Below are 19,979 nucleotides of genomic sequence, written 5' to 3' on the forward strand. Positions count from 1 at the left end.
TACAATGTATAATTCATTAAAGTAAAGGTCATGGCAACAGAAGGAATTACTAATTATTTGGATCAGTAGTATACTAAAGTGAAAAACATGATGGCTCTCAAGCAATGTCTGAAGTCATTTTAAGCTTTGGAGGTTTTTGTTAGGTTTTGGATAGTAATTCCTTCCAATGGATTTGGTAATACTTGAGTTATTACTAGTAGGGTATGATCTTCACTTTTTTTATGGCCGGCTAGTAAGAGCTGTGCAGATAAACCTCATTCCCTTGATCTTAAGAGGTTATCTAGAAACTGGCAGTAAAAACTACGGTCTTTAGCCTCTTTGTTAGGGCGCCAACCTCCCACACCTGAGACATTCAAGACACAGACAAGCACAGAGCGGGGAGAGTAGGACATTGGGGCAAATGTGGCCAATAATGAAGTAATTTCTCAGCTAAATTTGATGTGCGATTAATTTGCAATACATTTTAAATTTAATTCATTAATTGCTATATTGTGTATTAATTAGATTTAAAAAATGTAATCACTTGACAGCCCTATTTTTAAAAAAAAGTGATGTTTACTAAAAACAATTAGATGCTTGATCGGTTGCCTATACGAAGACTCATATGGAAGATAAAAATCAGGCAAAAGGGCAATCATGACATTAGAACGATTATACAGTTTAACTCGTTTGTTGAGATGCAGTTACATAAAATCTGTTTTCTGCATGCTTCATTCCACATCCATTTTAAGGTATTCCAAGCAGGATATACAGTCATTTTTTGACCACCCCAATAAAATCCATTGGTCTTCACTGGCCACTCCAGAAAAAAAAGTTCAGGCTATGCCCCTGCATTTGAGAATGAGGTTTAGGGAAGTGAATGTAAGAGAGGCCAGAGCTGTGCAGATAAACCTCACTCTACTAATCACAAGAGACAATTTAGCTGATGTTGAAGACTTCGGTCCTTGTTAGGGCGCCCAACTCCCACACCGGAGACCTGGGTTCAAGCCCAATGATGCAATTAAGAATTGTACCTGTTACATTTTTATTTATCATTCAATTTACATTATGTTTTTGCTAAGTCCATGCAATAAATGCACATCCCTGAAAAACTGACATTTTACTTCCTTTCCTGGTTCAGGTGTGGCCAAAATTAGATCACATTTCGACAATTTTTTTTTTTGCTTAAGGTGCCCTAGAATGAGTTGAAACAATATGTTAAATTGTTCTCTGATATCTACATAGAGGGTATGTGGCTTATTTAAGGGCAAACACTTTCCAGATACAGTTTTACAGGTCTATTTACAACCCTATACATTGCCCTAAGATGTAACTTAGGGCAATTTATTGCCTTATTTTTTTTTTTGCCTTATTTGGAAGAGTCATGAATATTAATGTCCTTAGAAATGGCTTATTTCAACAGCTCACAGCTCATTGCAGTTCAGCGAAGCGGCTCATGAGTCCTGACAGAACACAGACCGACTGAATGACACTTTAAGCAAAACATCTCAAATGGAGATTGATAAAATGCAGCTTACTAGTTTATTGGTGTTTTCAGATCATCCACGCGCGAGAGAGAGCTTGCGTTCATATGGTTGCCAGATTATACATGTTAAGGGAAAACACCGGATAGTATACGTGTTCATTTCACAGAAAAGCTCTGTTTGGGGGATTTAAATTACTGAAATCTGGCAACTGCAAGCACGAACACTCTTCTTTCCCTCCGACACCAGTAGTTTTTGTTCAAGTTTTTTTTTAAACTACTTTTTTTTAAACTACTTTTTTCGTCAACGACATTGCATTTTTATATAACATTTTATCACAATTTAGGCTAAGCAATGATTGTGATGTGCTTTGAAATACAAGCATGCAAAAACATCATACTTAAGTTCTCAAAAAAAAAAAAAAAAAAAAAAAAAAAAATATATATATATATATATATATATATATATATATATATATATATATATATATATATATATATATATATATATATATATTTACAAAAGGAATAGCCTTGTCAAATGACTATCGTTTTAACTTATATGGTGGAAAAGGTGACGTTTGCTAGAAGGATTGAGTGAACGATCTGTAAGCAAAGTATCTACGGTTGTATTTTGTAATACAAAATAACATTAACCTTTGTCATTAGACACACTATTTAGTTTTGTATGGTACTTGGAGTTTCCTATTGTTACTGTAAGCATCTTGCGTCATCTAGACAATGCTGTCTCTCTAAGAAACTTTCAATTTAATCAGAAATTGTTTTAACAGTCAATAAGTAAAATCACTACTTACTGCTTGCAGGAATATAGTTGGAATTCAGTTGCCACTTTCTTCAGTTTAAGATGCTGAGCTAACCTTGCTTGAAACGGGCTGAACAAACAAACATTTGAATTTAATTTTTGTGGTATCCGATTATAATAAACATCAACCATGACTGTTGACATTTTTTTTTTTTTTATCTGTGGAAAGGGTATGAAAAGTCCTCACGTCTCCTGCACAGCATGGAACAAGACATTTGTGTCCATGAGAGCTGCCGTTTTGCTATCCTCAAGTGTCGCTTGTTTATCTGCAGTCCTGATGATTCGGCTCCGTCAGTTCCACCTGACAATGAACATGTTTGGACAGATGCAAATGTTGGGTGCGTGCATAAATGATCCCCAACGATTTCGTCACGGTTGGCCTTATGTTGAGAATCACTTATTTTTCCATGGTGTTTTTCATGCACGAGATTTACATAAGAAGTAGGAGGTAATGGTGTTTGAGATTCAAAGTGTTATGTCCATGTACTGACTCTTATTATTTTACTATGGCAAGGTTAATTCAATTTTTCACTCTAGGGCACCTTTAAATTCTATCTGAAATTCTCGCTGTTAACTATTAACTTTATGAAGTAGGCTTTATTAAATCGACATCACCAAGACTGAATCTTTTGAATCGATTCTTTGAAATAAACTGGTTCACAATAAATAACATTGAATGATTAATTTGTGAATTAAACAGATCTATGATGATATTTGCTCATAAATACATGCACTACTCTGACTCACATAAATTACTAACACATTTTCCATCATGTATGTCTGGCTCTTGAAAAAAGAGAACTAGAAGTGGAGCAAATTGTGGTTTGCTGTGATCTCCCTAATTGTGTAATCAGGATCTGCACTATTGGTTTTCGATTTGATGCTTGTCATATAAGAGAAGTCACACTGCTATTCCTCAAAACTTAATGCACTGTCAACATTTTGAGGTAAACCTGGATCACAACAGTCATCAATCGGCTGTCTGAGAACATGTCAAACTAGTGATCTATTTACTGCAAAATCACTCAAAATTATCATGATTAAAATTAAATATGAATTGTTTCTGAATATTGATCTAGGTGTCAGATGCAGAATTCTGCCATCTGTTGATTGGGGGGGGGGGGGGGTCTGCAGAAAATTATAGTTTTATGAATAAGGTGTAATTACTATATGTTTCCAGCAGAGGGCCATGGAGATCTTTTTTTTTGTTTTTTGTTTTTGTGTGTGGATGTGGCTAAATGCCCTTATAACGTCTCAGGTTATAACTATAACCATAGTTCCCATAGCTTCTCTGCTTTAAGTTATGCAGGGCTGTTCACCTTGAATAAACATTTCATAAGTTCTTTGTCTCTTTTTCTCTACACTTCCTCTATCTTTCTAACTATCCCTCAGGTAACATTCTATTTATAATGGGTACGGTTAATGGTATACGTTTTTATCTCATACATCTATTTTGTAACTATTTTAATTATAAGCATAATCAGATTTTTTCACTAAATTATTTCTATTAAAAGTTTGGATTCGGTAGGCTATTTACTTTGAAGTGCTATCTATTGTAATGCAATTTTGTGACATTATAGCAACCACATATTTTGCAAATGGAACAGCGCTTATTTCCATTGTTGGTATAAGTTTCAGTGGGTGGTAAAAGACGAGAAATGTAAATGTTTCTACCATCTTGATGATAACGCTTATATTTAGTCATATGGCAACCCTGCAGCCTGAATCACTGTAGGCGAACCACCCTTACAGTGGTTAAGATTTAACAGAGCAGCTAGTAAAAAAAAAATCTGTTCAAAGTCCATTTTGTGAGAAAGAAATCATCTTGTGAGATATGTGTTTGTGAATCCGTTTTTAGTTGAAATGCTGTTGCTTATAGACTAACACAATAAATTTATGAAATTTGTGCTTGATTGCTGATGAAACCGAGGTAGGTTTGAAAAAACATTAATATTCATGTATTGTTTAATGTAAATGTCATTTTTAATTTTTATTGACTAGGCTACTGTGTATTTTCTGATGCCTTAATCTCTTTTTAGCGACAGAACCAGAAACAGAACTAAGCTTTGAAAATTGTATCCAGATAGATTGTTTCATATTCATTTAAGACAATCAGGGGTCTCCAACACGTCGCTCGCGAACTACCAGTTGCTCGTGGCCTGATTGGAGGTAGCTTGCCAAGACATACTTTGCATCTAATCAGAGTGAGCTAATTTTATCTGACTTAGAATTTTTTATTTATGAACAAATGTAAATGTAAACATGCAAATGTAGGGTTGTCACAAGTACAGGTACTTTAGTACCATGTTGGTAGTGACATTTTAAAAATATGACGATACCAGCATTTCTGTATTACCGGTAGTAGGCCTACAGACTCCTGAGTATATTCTGTACACGCAGCTTCCGCGTTAATCCAAGCGCAGGGCTCCAGACTGTAGCCGAATATCCCTTACGAAAGGAAAATATATTTACCAATATATTTTCTTGAAATATATTTTAATATATGGAATAATATATTTATGGTATTATAAAATATATTATATATTCATGCAATATATTGCAAAATATACAAATGATTGCCGCTTTCAATATATTGCAATAGGCTATATTGGAAAATATAAATATTAAATCCCATATAGCCTATGTGAATATATTGCATGATATTTTCAAATATATTGCAATATATTTTTGTTTCGTAAGGGATATACCAGTGTCTGTGAATATTAAACTGCAAATTACTATTTAAATAGTACTCCTGCAAATTCTGCGTCTGTGTGAATAACCGGCGCAGATGCGAGTGCGCGGAAGCGTGCGCGCACACACACACGCGTGTGACACTCGCGTGTTTCTGCCGTGTGTCAATATGGACACACACAGACGCATAAACGGTCACTTCATGAGAATTTAACGTTTAATTAAAAAAAAAAACTGTCATATGAACAAAGACACTCAAAGGTCTTCACGGCAACCCGTCAAAATAAAGGTTTGGTTTAACGTGAAGTTTAATGTGGAGAAACTGACAGGATATATTAGGCTACTGCTGAGCCTACAGTAGATTTAACTACGTCTCTATGTAATAATAGCACGTCTCTACTAATAATAATGCCTAGATGGTTCCTTATTTTTCACTTGATATTTTATGTATACAATGATTACTTTTAAACAGCATTCAGCCTTTAAATGTTTATGTATGATTTACTTATAATAATTATCATCGTAAATAATAAACTTATTAAATTTAATAGATTTTTTTTAAATAGTTAAATAAATAAAATTTAAAAATTAAAAAAAACATTTTGCTGTGGTACCAAAATTGGTAATGAGTACCGTAAAATGTTTATGGTGTTGGTACCGACTACTGGAACTTCTACTACACTCTTTCAGGTGTAAAACAGTTTGGATAGTTGTTAATATGAGAATTAAGATGCATTATTTAAGAGTTTTACGTATTGTATAACATGAGAAGCTCTCGACGACTTTCATTTTTAAAAAGTAGCTCTCAAATGAAAAAAGTTTGGAGACCCCTGATCTACTGTAGGCTATATGATTTAGTGGTTAAACTGAAATTAATTGTCCAAATCAGGATTGCATCAGCTCTATTGACCATACACAAATTTTAGCTGTTTACAAAATCTGTATCAAGGAATATAGAAGTGAAATTAAAAATATAACAAAATTCTTCAAGCACTGGCAACTAAATGGGAGTATTGAATTGAAAAAGGAATCTGGTTTTGATAGGTAATGTTTGATTCCAGTTCACTTTGGCTTAACGTTACTGATATAATTAAATGACTGAATAAATGCAACACTAACACTCAACGAGTTTGATATGCATGTTTAAGAAAAGGATAATTTGCATGTATTTTTGTGTTACTGTTGAACAATTGACTTCAAATAACATACATTTTGTTTTAATATTCATCCAAAATATCTGAAGAAGTATGTTTTATATTTATGTGAGTTTCTAGTGCACTACCTGTAAAATGAGCCTCTATGAGAAGAGAGAGGAGGAGGAGGAGGAGGAGGATGTTAAAGCAGGATCTCCAGAACCCAGCTGTGTGTCTTTGAAGAGTGTCGAGTCCATGGGCCATCCCCCTAATGTGAGTGATGAAGAAGGGACTTCTGACCCCGAGTGAGTATAAACATGATTGAAAATTACAAACAATGTTTTTTATGTCTTAATTGGGGAAACCATTTTACTGCCTGAAGAGACACTTCCGTATGAATGTATCGTCATTTCATATTAGAGTTCAGTGTTTGGGGTTCTGGAACATATCGATGATATGTTGTACTTTAACATTTTTTTTTTTTTTTTTTTACTGTTTTTCTGTTCATCTCAGTGTTTTTGTGAAGAGAAATGATGTGATCAGATCAGTGACGCCCCATCGGACCTGCACTGACTCTGACTGTCAGACCCTTATCAGACAGAGAGTCAAAGACCAGCACAAAACCAGCATGAAGAACAAGTATGAGAGATTGTTTGAGGGAATCAAACTACAGGAGAATCAAATCCTCCTAAACAGGATCTACACACAGCTCTACATCATAGAGGGAGAGAGTGAAGGAGTGAATGAAGAACATGAGGTTTTACAGATGGAGAAAACAGCCAGAACACAAGACACTCCAATCTCCTGCAATGACATCTTTAAACCCTTAATTCCACCAGGACATGAGGAAAAAGACCAAATCAAGACTGTTCTTACTAAAGGCATCGCTGGAATTGGAAAAACCGTCTCTGTGCAGAAGTTCATTCTGGACTGGGCTGAGGGAAAAGCCAATCAGGATGTAGATTTCATGTTTGTGCTTCCATTTCGAGAGCTGAACTTGATTAAAGGTCACCAGTACAGTCTTCACAGACTTCTGCTGGACTTTCATCCTGAACTTCAAGATCTGGACTCAAAGATTTATGAGGAGTGTAAAGTTGTGTTCATCTTTGATGGTCTGGATGAAAGCAGAATCACACAGATGTTTACAGATGATGAGAAAGTTTGTGATGTGAATGAGTCTTCATCAGTGGGTGTTTTGATGTCAAACCTCATCAGAGGAGAGCTGCTTCCCTCTGCTCTCATCTGGATCACCTCCAGACCAGCAGCAGCCAATCAGATCCCCTCAAAATACATCAACCGTGTGACAGAAATTCAGGGATTCAATGAACCTCAGAAGGAGGAATATTTCAGGAAGCGAATCAGTGATGAGCATCAAGCTAACATAATCATCTCGCACATTAGAAGATCAAGAAGCCTCCACATCATGTGTCACATACCCGTCTTCTGCTGGATCTCAGCCACTGTGCTTCAAAAGCTCCTGAAACAAGATGCCAGTGCAGAAATCCCTCAAACTCTGACTGAAATGTACATCCACTTCCTGCTGACTCAGATCAACATGAGGAATCAGAAGTATGATGAGAAAGATCCAGAGAAACTCCAAAACAGAAAGTCCAACAGAGACGTGATTGTGAAACTTGCTGAACTGGCTTTCAATCAGCTGATGAAGGGCAATGTGATGTTCTATGAGGAGGACCTGATTGAGAGCAGCATAGACGTCACTGACGCCTCAGTATATTCTGGGATTTGCACTGAGATCTTTAAGGAGGAATCTGTGATTCATCAGAGGAAAGTCTACTGCTTCATTCATCTGAGCTTTCAGGAGTTTCTAGCTGCTTTCTTTCTCTTTTACTCACATGTAGTAAAGAACGAGGAATCACTGAAGTCGTTTCTGAATGAAAGATATCAGTGGTACAGTCAAGAAAAGTCTCTGCATGGGCTACTAGAAGCAGCATTTAATGAATCGATACAGAGTGAAAATGGACACCTGGATCTTTTCCTGCGGTTCCTGCTGGGCATCTCACTGGAGTCCAATCAGAGACTCTTACAGGATCTACTGACACAAACAGTGAACAGTTCAGAGATCATCATGAGAACCACACAGTACATCAAAAACAAAATTACGAGTAATGTGTGTCTCTCAGCTGACAGATGCATCAATCTGTTCCTCTGTCTGCTAGAAATTAAAGATCAGACTCTGTGCAGAGAAATTCAGGAGTTTGTGAAGTCAGAGAATCACTCCATGAATCAACTCTCTCCATCTCACTGCTCAACAATCGCCTACATGCTTCAGATATCAGAGGAGGTGCTGGATGAGTTTGATCTGAAGAAATACAACACATCAGATGAGGGTAGAAGGAGACTACTGCCAGCTGTGGTGAACTGCAGAAAAGCTCAGTGAGTATTCATTTCATGTGATTGGAAATCAAACAGAATGTTTCAGATTTTTTTAAACACAGTAACTTTGAATTATAGAGCTAAATAGGAAGATAAATAAGGTCTTGAATGAGACCACCGTACTGTTTTGAGGTGTGCACTGTGATCTTGTCACACGTCTGTCTGTTTGGTTTGTCCAGTTGTGTTTTTGCTTGTCACGTATTACTTTGTTTCTTGTTTCCCGCCACTTGTTGTTTCCATGGTTAACGTCATTATGAGTTAATTTGTCCTTGGTGTGTCTTATTAATCATCTGTTTGCTGTTTAAGTTCCTCTTGTTCACTCAGTCTTTGTCCTTCACTGTTATGTTAGAGTGTATTTCCAGTGTTTTTCTTTTGTGTTCCTGAGAGTTTAAATTAAAGTTTGTCAATTTGCGATCTGCTGATTATTCCGTTTGTTCCTGTGTGACCCACCGTGACAGATCTTATCACCCTAACTATTTCTTATTCTCAGGTTTTCAAAATGAATCAGCATTTTAAATTACTTACAAAGTAGTCAGAAGACTAAAAATCAAGTCTCAGTAGGTTGTTTTTGTAATCAATTAAATTTATTTGAATGGAAACAAAAATGTAAAGGCAAATACAACTTCCTGATTAAAGTATAAACTACAACAATCCCACTTTGAATCAAAAGTGTATTCAACTCTGGGCTTCTTGTCTTCAACTTGGGGTTTCTTGTCCACATCTCTTTCCAAAGAGGTAATCAACTCTTCAGTCTTTTATACTCCTGTTGTTTGCCACCAAAGTTACGCTCCAAAAGTTTCCAAGATCCTTCTCAAGGCCTAGGTGCAAGCTGTCTGCCTTTTCATGTCCTTGAACTCCAGTAAATGCAACCAAGAATACTGATTTCCTTTTAAGGTTTTAGGAGTATAACCACAGTTTTTTGTGTCCTTGAGCGCACACAGACACTTTTGCTTGACTGGTGGCCACCTGAAGCTCAGCAGGTTTGAACTTGTTCAGTACCTAGGAGACCTCCTGGAAAAAACTCTGTTGCTTTTGGAGGTGTTAGTGAGAGGGTTATTACCCTGTGGTCTGTGTGGGGCCTAATACCCCAGTATAGCGATGGGGACACTGTACTGTAACAAGCAACATCCTTTGGATGAAACGTTAAACCAAAGTCCTTACTCTCTGTGGTCATTAAATATTCCATGACGCTTCTCATAGAGAGTAAGGGTGTAACCCAAATGTCCAGGAGCCGTATTCACGAAACATCTTAAGGCTAAAAGTAGGTCCTAACTTGTCGATTTAGGAGAAACTCTTAAAAATAATGGGTGTGTTAGTCCTAATTTTTGGACTCCTTATTTTTAGCTCTAAGAGTATTTCACAAAGCATTTTAGCACTAAAACTAGCTCCTAAATCTATGAAACGCTATACAACTTTAAGGTAATAGTGATAATTAATGTGTCTTTAATTTAAAGGGGGGGTGAAACACTCAGTTTCAGTCAGTGTCATGTCAATCTTGAGTACCTATAGAGTAGCATTGCATCCTGCATATCTCCGAAAAGTCTTTATTTTTTTTATAATTATATAAGAAAGATGCGCTGTTCCGAGTCTTTCCGAAAAAAGCCGAGCGGGTGGGGGCGTGTCGTGTGAGCGGAGCTAAATAATGACGTGTGCAGTAGCGCTGCTGCTATTGTGTTGAGTCGAGTGCGTCGTAAAGTTGTGTCATCCCTAACAGTGGGAAAAAAACTTTACTCAAAATAAAAATATGGCTTTTAATCAGATACAGCCATACATCTATGATCCGGAATCAGACCCAGAGGCTGCAGTTGAACAGGAGCAGCAGCAAAAACGACTAGAGCAGGACGTCTCTATGTGGTACAAGTTATACACTAACTATATAATATGCTTAGCGGCTTGTGTTATTTACATATTTATACTTGAATTATATCGTCGTATTTTTGTCTTTGAAGGTGTACATGTGGGAAGTGCAGTTGTGCACGTGTGTTTGTGTGTTTACGCGTGGTTTGTGTAGACAGTAAGCGGACTGGTTTTGCACGGCAGGCTAAGTGTTTACATAGAAAGACACGGAATAGTAGCGCATTTGAATGAAGAAGCGTGCTTATTTAGTTCAACATATTTCCCCACTCTTTGTGTATTGTTGTTTGGAGTGCTTTTACAATACACAAACATAAAGTTACACATATAGTGGCCAGCTAAACAAATGTACACGCACTACACATCGCATGCTCCATTGATCAATTAACTATACGTGATCATGTTTGGGCTACTTGATGAGCATAGGCAAAGACACAGACATTTGAAGCAGTCTCACTCACCGCCTGCGGTTCTAACGTTGGGACTGCTCCATCATTCAGCATTAGGCGATCGGGAAAATCCGGCGTCGAGCTGGGCCTTGTTTATGAAACAGTCGGCACCGAAATGCAGCGAACAGATATAAACATTCGCGCAACTCAGTTGCTGATCCGGAAAAGCAAATTACATCCACTGTTGCCTTAACGCGGGGTTTTTGGGGAATCTGTGCAGGACTGTCTTGGTCTGGCAACCAAAAACGCACATCACCTGTCCAGAATCCTACAAGCCAGCGCTTTGATGGGCGTAGCCTGTTGCTTTCGCTCTCTCTCTCTCACGCGCTTCCGGTAGAATTGTCCGTAAGGCCCATACAAGGAAATTCCGCCCCCATTAACGTCAAAGGGGACGCATGATCTCAAAAAACTTGCCGAAACTTATGACTAACCGGAAGTAGTATTTTTGACAAAGAAATACTCCCATCAAACGTCCACCTTAACTTTTGAAACTTTGTCTATGTTTAGTATGGGATTCCAAGTCTTTAACAGTGTAAAAAGATCAGTATGCATGAAACAGCATTTCACCCCCCCTTTAAAAAAAACATCACATTACCTGTGGTAGTTTTTTTTAATGAGTTCACACTTACAAATGATTGAATAAAGTAAAACAATATAAGCGTATATGACGTGCTGTCTATAGCGGTCAAGGGATCTGAGCTCGGAATTTAGCCCAAACCCAGAGTTCTGTCCCGTATCGCTGACCGAGAGTGAGGAACGGGGTGGCGAAGGGATGCAGAAAACTGTAGATGTAATGAATGTTGGGTGAGTCGGCTCTCAGCTGTGTTTCATTCAAACGGTCATGAATCAGCTTTTATTGTTTCATGATTTGGATCACGTGTCAAACCGCCAAACTGCTGAAATCGTGAAACGTGAGACCGGCGATCCGAATCATTGATCGATTCACGGATTCATGACCGTTTTAATCTTTATTTGAGGTTTGAAAACAAACGCAGAAGAGAAGATAATGCTGAATAAAGTCGTAGTTTTTGTTATTTTTGGACCAGAATTATTTTCGATGCTTCGAGAGATTCTAATTAACTAACTGATGTCACATATGTACTACTTTGACAATGTTTTTATTCCCTTTCTGGACATGGACAGTAAAGTGTGCGTTCACCTGCATACGCTCTCTGACTAAATATAAAACATCTTAAACTGTGTTCCGAAGATGAATGGAGGTCTTACAGGTGTGGAACGACATTAGGGTGAGTCATTAAGGACATAAATTTCATTTTTGGGTGAACTAACCCTTTAACTAAAAACTTTTACTACCATTTAGGAGCAGTATTAGTGGTAAGATAAAATACTTTGTGAATACAGCCCCTGCCCTCCCTCCATTAGCCCTTATCAGTCATGGCCTCCTGATCATCCCCATCAAACAAATTGAATAAATCTTTCTCTCCTCTCCACCTATAGCCACACTGGCACCATTGTATTGTGTCTGCTGTCACATCACCCAAATGGATGCTGCACACTGGTGGTGGTTGAGAAGAGACCCCTGGCATGATTGTAAAGCGCTTTGGGTGTACAGTAGTACATGGGAATAGCTCTATATAAATATCTCATTCATACATTCAAAATACCAGTCATGGAATCAATATGTGGTCAATGTTATATTGAAACACAGAATACAGAACACAGAAAACAATATTTTAACTTATTTTCTTGTATATTTTATATTTATTATACCTTTAATTTATTGCTGTAGACTTGCTGACTGTAATCTCAGTGGTCAGTGCTGTGAAAGTTTGTCTTCATCTCTACAATCATCAAACCCCTCACTGAGAGAGCTTGACCTGAGTTACAATAACATGCAGGATTCAGGAGTGAAACTGCTCTCAGATGGACTGAAGAGTCCACACTGTCAACTCAACATACTGAGGTTTGTAATTTTCAGTAAAATTAAATTCAGTCCAGACACAATAAATTGACCCTTCAGGGTCTGGTAATGGAATAACTTTCAAAATGTCTCTGTTTAGATTGTCTGTCTGTAATCTCACTGGTCAGTGCTGTGAAAGTTTGTCTTCATCTCTACAATCATCAAACTCCTCACTGAGAGAACTGGACCTGAGTCACAATGACCTGCAGGATTCAGGAGTGAAGCTACTCTCTGAAGGACTGAAGAGTTCACACTGTCAACTCAACATACTGAGGTAAGAAAAACAGATTAAGATTATGAAATTAAAAAAGCTCTCTGGTCCTGATCTACTCTGTGTTTGTAATATATCGGGAGAGTCAAGTCTTGAATTTGTATTTGTTTTAGAATGGAGATGGAAAGAAACTTATGTCTGTCTTGCTCCATCAACACTCTGACATTGAGAACACATCTGAGAAACGCACTAAACCCAAGAAAAAACTAGAGAAAACTTTTAACCAGTGATCTGTGGATAAAAAGTGGCATGTTTAATCAATTAATAATTAGATTTAATCTGAACATTCCTGTGGGTGTTGTGTATGTTTTTGTAGATTATCTGGATGTATGTTGACAGAGGAAGGCTGTTGTTATCTGGCTTCAGCTCTGAGTTCAAACCCTTCACACCTGAGAGAGCTGGATCTGAGCTACAATCACCCAGGACAATCATTAGTCAAGCTGCTCTCTGATCCAAACTACAGAATGGACAAACTCAAGTATGTTTAACACTAACAATCATACTGTCATTTGCATTTGTACATGTGTGAGCTATAAAGTAATTGAAAACTCATATGTATATAGATCCCTGCTTACATCACATACTATATATACACATACACAGTTACACACTTCACAGAAAATAAGGACGTGTCTTTAGATTATCCTGATTCAGATCAACAGCTGCTTGTGACTCAAAACAGCAGCATCTGAGTAACAGACTCAAGTCTCTGATCACAAAACATCAATTCAAAGGTTATTTTTGCTGTAGCAAGTAAATTCACATTGCTTGTAAAGATGTGAAGCAAAAACAGATCCAACTGTGTATTTTGTAAAATTATTATGATATCTTTTGATTTATAGTGTGGATCATGGAGGGGAGATCAGGATTAAACCAGGTCCACAAAAATGTAGGACACACACACACACACACACACACACACACACACACACACACACACACACACACACACACACACACACACACACACCACATTAATTGTTGTTTTGTTGTCATAAATGTTTTAATCTCTTTTCTTGTGTTAAGATGCATGTGATCCCATACTGGACTTAAACTCCACACTTAATTGTTCCACTGTGTCTGAGAGGATCAGAAAGGTGATGCGTATTATGAGGAAGCTTCCTGATCAGAAATGTAAAGGATGTCCTCAGGTTGTGTGTAAGAAACAGAATGGACGCTGTGTATGGGAGTCTAAATAGAGTGAGAAGGCTGATATATCAGTGGCGTATAAAGGAATCAGCAGGAAAGGATGGCAATGACTGTTAGTTTGGACTGGTTTGAAAAAAGTTCTGGAGTATTTGAACTGTCCATCTCAGTTGGTTGGCCGGTACTCTGCCATTCAACAATGTCTCTGACACATACACACACACACACACACACACACACACACACACACACACACACACACACACACACACACACACACACACACACACTTTTCTAATCCAGCATGTAGAAATGTTGCACCTTCAAAATCCAATGACAGGTGAAGTCTTGTTTTGTTTCAAGAATCAGTGATAGGACGGTTTGATATTTAAATGGGTAAGTGTGTGTGTGAATCCAGTGCAGCTCATCTCTCCACCAGAGTCTCTGTTGTTCAATAATTTTCACTTGTTGAAATTTATACTTAATATGCAATTCAATATTCACACAATTAAATGTGTTTTCATTTATTATTTCTTTATAGATTAAGTACTGGTAAAGCTATATATAGATATTATAAATGTATGAATAGAGAGAACTATGCTATGAAAAATACTTGTTTTCGAAGAGGTTTGTTTTATACTGTTTTATAGACTGTATCCACAAAACATTATATTTTACCATTAATTGTTCTCCTAAATAGCATTAAAAGTTCTTAGGTGCAAAATTTTTCTTTTATATTTTCAATGTTGCAAACTTGTCCGCTATTAAAAGATTTATTCATTTTAAACAACCCTTATCTATTCTCTCAGCACATATACACACATACATACTGCAAAAGAAAATAAGGACGTGTCTTGAACTCTGATCTGATTCAGATCAACAACTGCATTTGCTTGTGACTCAAAACAGCATAACAGCTTGTTTGTAGATAATCATATTTGTTCTCATGGCAACATGCTGGTATAAATCATATATATGATATATTCTTCAAAGGTTAATTCATGAGCATTGATAAGCTCACAACCATTTCCATATTGCACAAAAAGATTTCTATAAAACACCATGTTAGCACTAGAAATATTAGATTCTCCATGGGAAATTATTTAATTGATTTTTAACATAGGACATTGGCTTATATGTCACCATGTTGATGTAGCAAAATTAACAAACACGTGTCACCTAATTATATAAAGAGCAAAGATTCCCCTGGCACCCTTTTCATTGTCTGTAGGACTGTCATTAAATTAAATTACATTTGCAAGGCCCTCTCAAAAATTTGTAAAGTAACAGTTGAAGACTCACCCTCCATGTGTTTACTAGGCATATTGCCTCCTTCCTTTGAGGAACACAAATACATTATTCGTCCTTTGCTAATGTTGAGGCCATTGTGAATAAATGGGTTGGAGATAACCCTTCATTATATAGGGATTGGCTATCTATGATAAAGAATCTTATATCTTTAAAAAATATATATCATATGGGCAAACTCATGTCATTTAATAATATGCAGGAAGAACAATTGAAGTATCTTGGGATAAGTGAACATTCCAGCATGTACCCATAATAGAACAACTGTAGTATAAATGTACATGCCTTTATTTATTTGGTCATATGTTGGATATTTGTATTTTCTTATTGTTTTCGTCCGTTGTGTTATGATGAACATACTGCATATCATTATTATTATTACTAACATTATTTGGTTTGATTTTGCTTTGTTTATGGCTTGTGTGCAACACACTGATATAGTTTTGATAGATGTGGATATTGTTAAAATATCAATAAAAGAAAAAAAGTAAAAGGATAACTGAATTTTTATTGTAATGCATTATTATATTATATAACAATAAATTATATTATTTACCCCCTAACTATTCATGAAAAATTCTTTCATTTGCAAATATTACAAAACCACAACTAGTATTATTTAAAAAAATCATATAACCTTCCTTCTGGTTTTACCAGACTCTCGTACATTTCATTTGTACATAGAGTCTGGCCACTCTCCATTGACAAGGGTTTATTTCAGCGAAGGCGGGCACTGAAGTTTAAAACTATTGGATCTGCCCTGAGCCACTCTGGATCTGCCATAACCAATCACTAACGTTTGGTCGTGACGTATGTCATGCGTCCTTCGCCTGTTTCACTCATGGAAATCCGAACAAAATAAAAGTGCACATGTGCAAGCCACATCAGTAATAAAACTATAGGATAAAACCTAAAACTCGTGCATTCGGATTGTGCTTTATTCACGCCACGGTCCGTAACATCATTGTATGCTGTAAATAAAATGTCATATGCTTGGTATGATAATAAATGCTGCTATAAATAACGGACCAATTCAAATGTTTAAGTGCTTTTATTTTAATTTGTTTGAGCGGTGATGAAATATATTGCTCTTCTAAATACTTGCCAGCATTTTAAGGAAATACAAGTCTAGAAATGCATCCTAATAACAGCAAAGCAACCGTATGGTGTTCTGCAGTGGTCAAAAATGATTACAAACAGTGAATTTTGAAGTGATATTGTTGAAAACTCAGAGATGTGGATTCGGACAGCTTACATCAACACGACCTTGCGTTTGTCAAAAGCAGTAGGTAACTCGGCCGGGCATTTTTACGCGGGTGGTGAGAGACGGACGGCAATAAAATAACTGACCAGTCCCTGTAACTTAAATGATGGAAATACCTTCCGACCCCACGAGAAACAGTTAACGTTACCGTCAGAATAGCTTCAGCCAACTCCTTCATCACTAACGAAGCAATCTGGAAAATCAAACTTTTCCCAAATTTACCCTGTCGGCGGGCCACCAACAAACCCCAGCAAAGACTGTTATTGCTCGGGGCTTTAACTTCTGGATATTCGATAGCGGTGCCACAATGCAATGAATGGTTTAGTTTGCATCTTTCTCCGCCGCCATTACTGAACTACATCTCAAACTAGTGCTCGACATCGACGTCATCGTTCTCAGCCACTCCCTCTGTTCGCTGATTGGACCGGTAAAATTTTGTTCGGAGAAAACCTAAGACTACACAGCAGTCCCAGACGTAGTACTGAAGGAAAATGAAAATTGAGCGGAAGTACGTAGGAGGGCAGAGCCAGGCTAGCTGAAAGCCCCTTTCTTTAGAAATGTTGGCCCATATTGATAGGATAGCATTTTGCAGTTGATGGAGATTTGTTGGATGCACATCCAGGGCACGAAGCTCCCGTTCCACAACATCCCAAAGATGCTCTATTGGGTTGAGATCTGGTGTCAGTGGGGGCCGTTTTAGTACAGTGAACTCATTGTCATGTTCAAGAAACCAATTTGAAATTATTCGAGCTTTGTGACATAGTGCATTATCCTGCTGGAAGTAGTCATCAGAGGATGGGTACCTGGTGGTTATAAAGGGATGGACATGGTCAAAAACAATGTTCAGGTAGGCCATTGCATTTAAACAATGCCCAATTGGCACTAAGGGGCCTAAAGTATGCCAAGAAAACATCCCCACACCTTACACCACCACCCCCTGCACAGTGGTAGGCATGATGGATCCATGTTCTCATTCTGTTTACGCCAAACTCTGACCCTACCATCTGAATGTCTCAACAGAAATTGAGACTCATCAGACCAGGCAACATTTTTCCAGTCTTCAACTGTCCAATTTTGGTGAGCTTTGATGAGAAATTGTAGCCTCTTTTTCCTATTTTTAGTGGAGATGAGTGGCATTCGGTCGGGTCTTCTGCTTTTGTAGCCCATCCGCCTCAAGGTTGTGCGTGTTGTGGCTTCACAAATGCTTTGCTGCATACCTCGGTTGTAATGAGTGGTTATTTCAGTCAAAGTTGCTCTTCTATCAGCTTGAATCAGTCGGCCCATTCTCCTTTGACCTCTAGCATCAACAAGGCATTTTCGCCCACATGACTGCCGCATTGGCTTTTGGCAAATCAATTAGTGCTTAATAAAAGCAAGTCATATACTATGATTTTTGGTTCTAGACAGAAACTGAAATCTAAAGCTTGTTCTTGTGCTGTATTATGTAAAGACAGTACTATTTTACAGAAAGTTGATGCTATTAAATATCTAGGTGTATGGCTTGATTCTGAACTTTCTTTTAAATCACACATTAATCATGTTTTACGTAAAGTCAACATGGGAATTAGTACTTTGTATCGTTCTCGGAGTTGTTTTTCGTATAGTGTTCGTTAGAAACTTGTTTCTCAATTAATACTTCCGTTTTTTGATTATTGTGCTGTGGTTTATCAAACAGCAGCGAAATCAGATCTTGAGTCTCTTAATACAGCATATAATAGAATCTGTAGATTTGTTTTGGGATGTACTTATTTCACTCATCACTGTACAATGTATGATGCACTTCAATGGTCATCTCTGCATGTGAGAAGACACTTTCATTGGCTTAATTTCATATTTAAATGTATTTATTTTAACTATCCCAGTTATCTTCAACGATATTTTGTACCTTTTTCTTCAAATTACCTTGTTAGGCACTCTGTCCAGACTTATTTTGTTGCTTTTCGTGCACACAAAACTATTGGTAAAAGATCATTTATGTCCAAAGCCCCAGAAGACTGGAATAATTTACCTGCCAATATTAGGTCTATTACATCTTTTAGGTTGTTTAAACAATCTTTATTATCCTTTTTTAAGGTTGATTGTACGTTATCGTTGATACTGTCACTGTTATTCACTGGTTTTGTTAATATTTTTCTATATCTGTATTTTATTTATAATGGTACTTTTTGTTCAGTTTATTTTGTTTTGTATTTATTATTTTTTTGTATTTTGTATTTTTTTGTGTGGTGTAAAATGTATTTATTTATTTATATTATTTTTTATTATTATTACATATATAATTGTTTTGTTGTTGTTATTGTTTGCTTTGTTTTGTCTTGTTTTGTTGTTAATTGTATTTGTAATTGTTTTGTAACTATGTCTTGATTGTACATTAGGACCCCCTCGAAAACGAGATGGTACATCACAAGGGGTTAATCCTATTACTAAATTTCAATATATACTGGGTGTTTTTCCCTTTTCACACCATTCTTTGTAAACCCTAGAAATGGTTGTGCAAGAAAATCCCAGTAACTGAGCAGACTGTGAAATACTCAGACCGGCCCGTCTGGTACCAACAACCATGCCACACTCAAAATTGCTTAAATCACCTTTCTTTCCCATTCTGACATTCAGTTTGGAGTTCAGGAGATTTTCTTGACCAGGACCACACCCCTAAATGCATTGAAGCATTTGCAATATGATTGGTTGATAAGATAATTGCATGAAATTAACAAAATTAAGGCTCGAACAGGACGTTTCTGAATGGTTGGTTAACGTAATGTCACTTTGATCTATCTTTGTACAGGTAGGATAACGTTAGTGTAGTGATATACGAAAACTATGTGTTTACTGACGTATATATTAGATCATTGACAGATTGATGTTACAGCTAATTCTAATAAAAACTTTGTATCTGTAAATGTAAGCTTGTCAGTAATGCGTAACATTATCTATGCAGAGTAATAACTGTTACAACACAATTTTTTTTTACATTACAAGACACCGTTATAAACCATCTACAAAAGTAAGCTTAGTGTAGTGTGACCACGCTAACTTTATCACCAGTGTCCACAGTTTGTAATACACAATAACTATAACACGTTGTTCATTATAAACGTAGGATTATGAATTATATTGAGAACATCATACATAGAAAGCATGCCGTAATGTAACTTACCCTTTAAACTTTAGCTACATTCATTGTGAAGCGTGCAAGCATTTCAAACTACACTCACTTCTTCTGGAGGTGCAGCAGTAACATGAATAGATGATAGAGATCC

The 19,979-nt window shown here is 36.9% G+C and overlaps 1 protein-coding gene and 1 pseudogene across 1 annotated transcript; both read left to right on the plus strand.

Moving 5' to 3' along the window:
- The first annotated feature begins 4,111 nt into the window (after positions 1-4,111).
- Positions 4,112-19,979, plus strand: part of LOC137090822 (uncharacterized) — a 39,369-nt pseudogene continuing 23,501 nt past the window's right edge.
- On the plus strand, positions 8,543-14,929 carry si:ch211-278p9.3 (NACHT, LRR and PYD domains-containing protein 14). The gene is given in 6 exon segments (XM_067454940.1): positions 8,543-12,733; positions 12,831-13,004; positions 13,318-13,479; positions 13,844-13,890; positions 14,028-14,253; positions 14,255-14,929. Coding segments are annotated over 6 exon segments (945 nt in total). The 5' UTR covers positions 8,543-12,662; the 3' UTR covers positions 14,520-14,929.

The sequence above is a fragment of the Pseudorasbora parva genome, chromosome 10, assembly GCF_024679245.1.
Source record: "Pseudorasbora parva isolate DD20220531a chromosome 10, ASM2467924v1, whole genome shotgun sequence".
NCBI classification, from domain to species: Eukaryota; Metazoa; Chordata; class Actinopteri; order Cypriniformes; family Gobionidae; genus Pseudorasbora; species Pseudorasbora parva.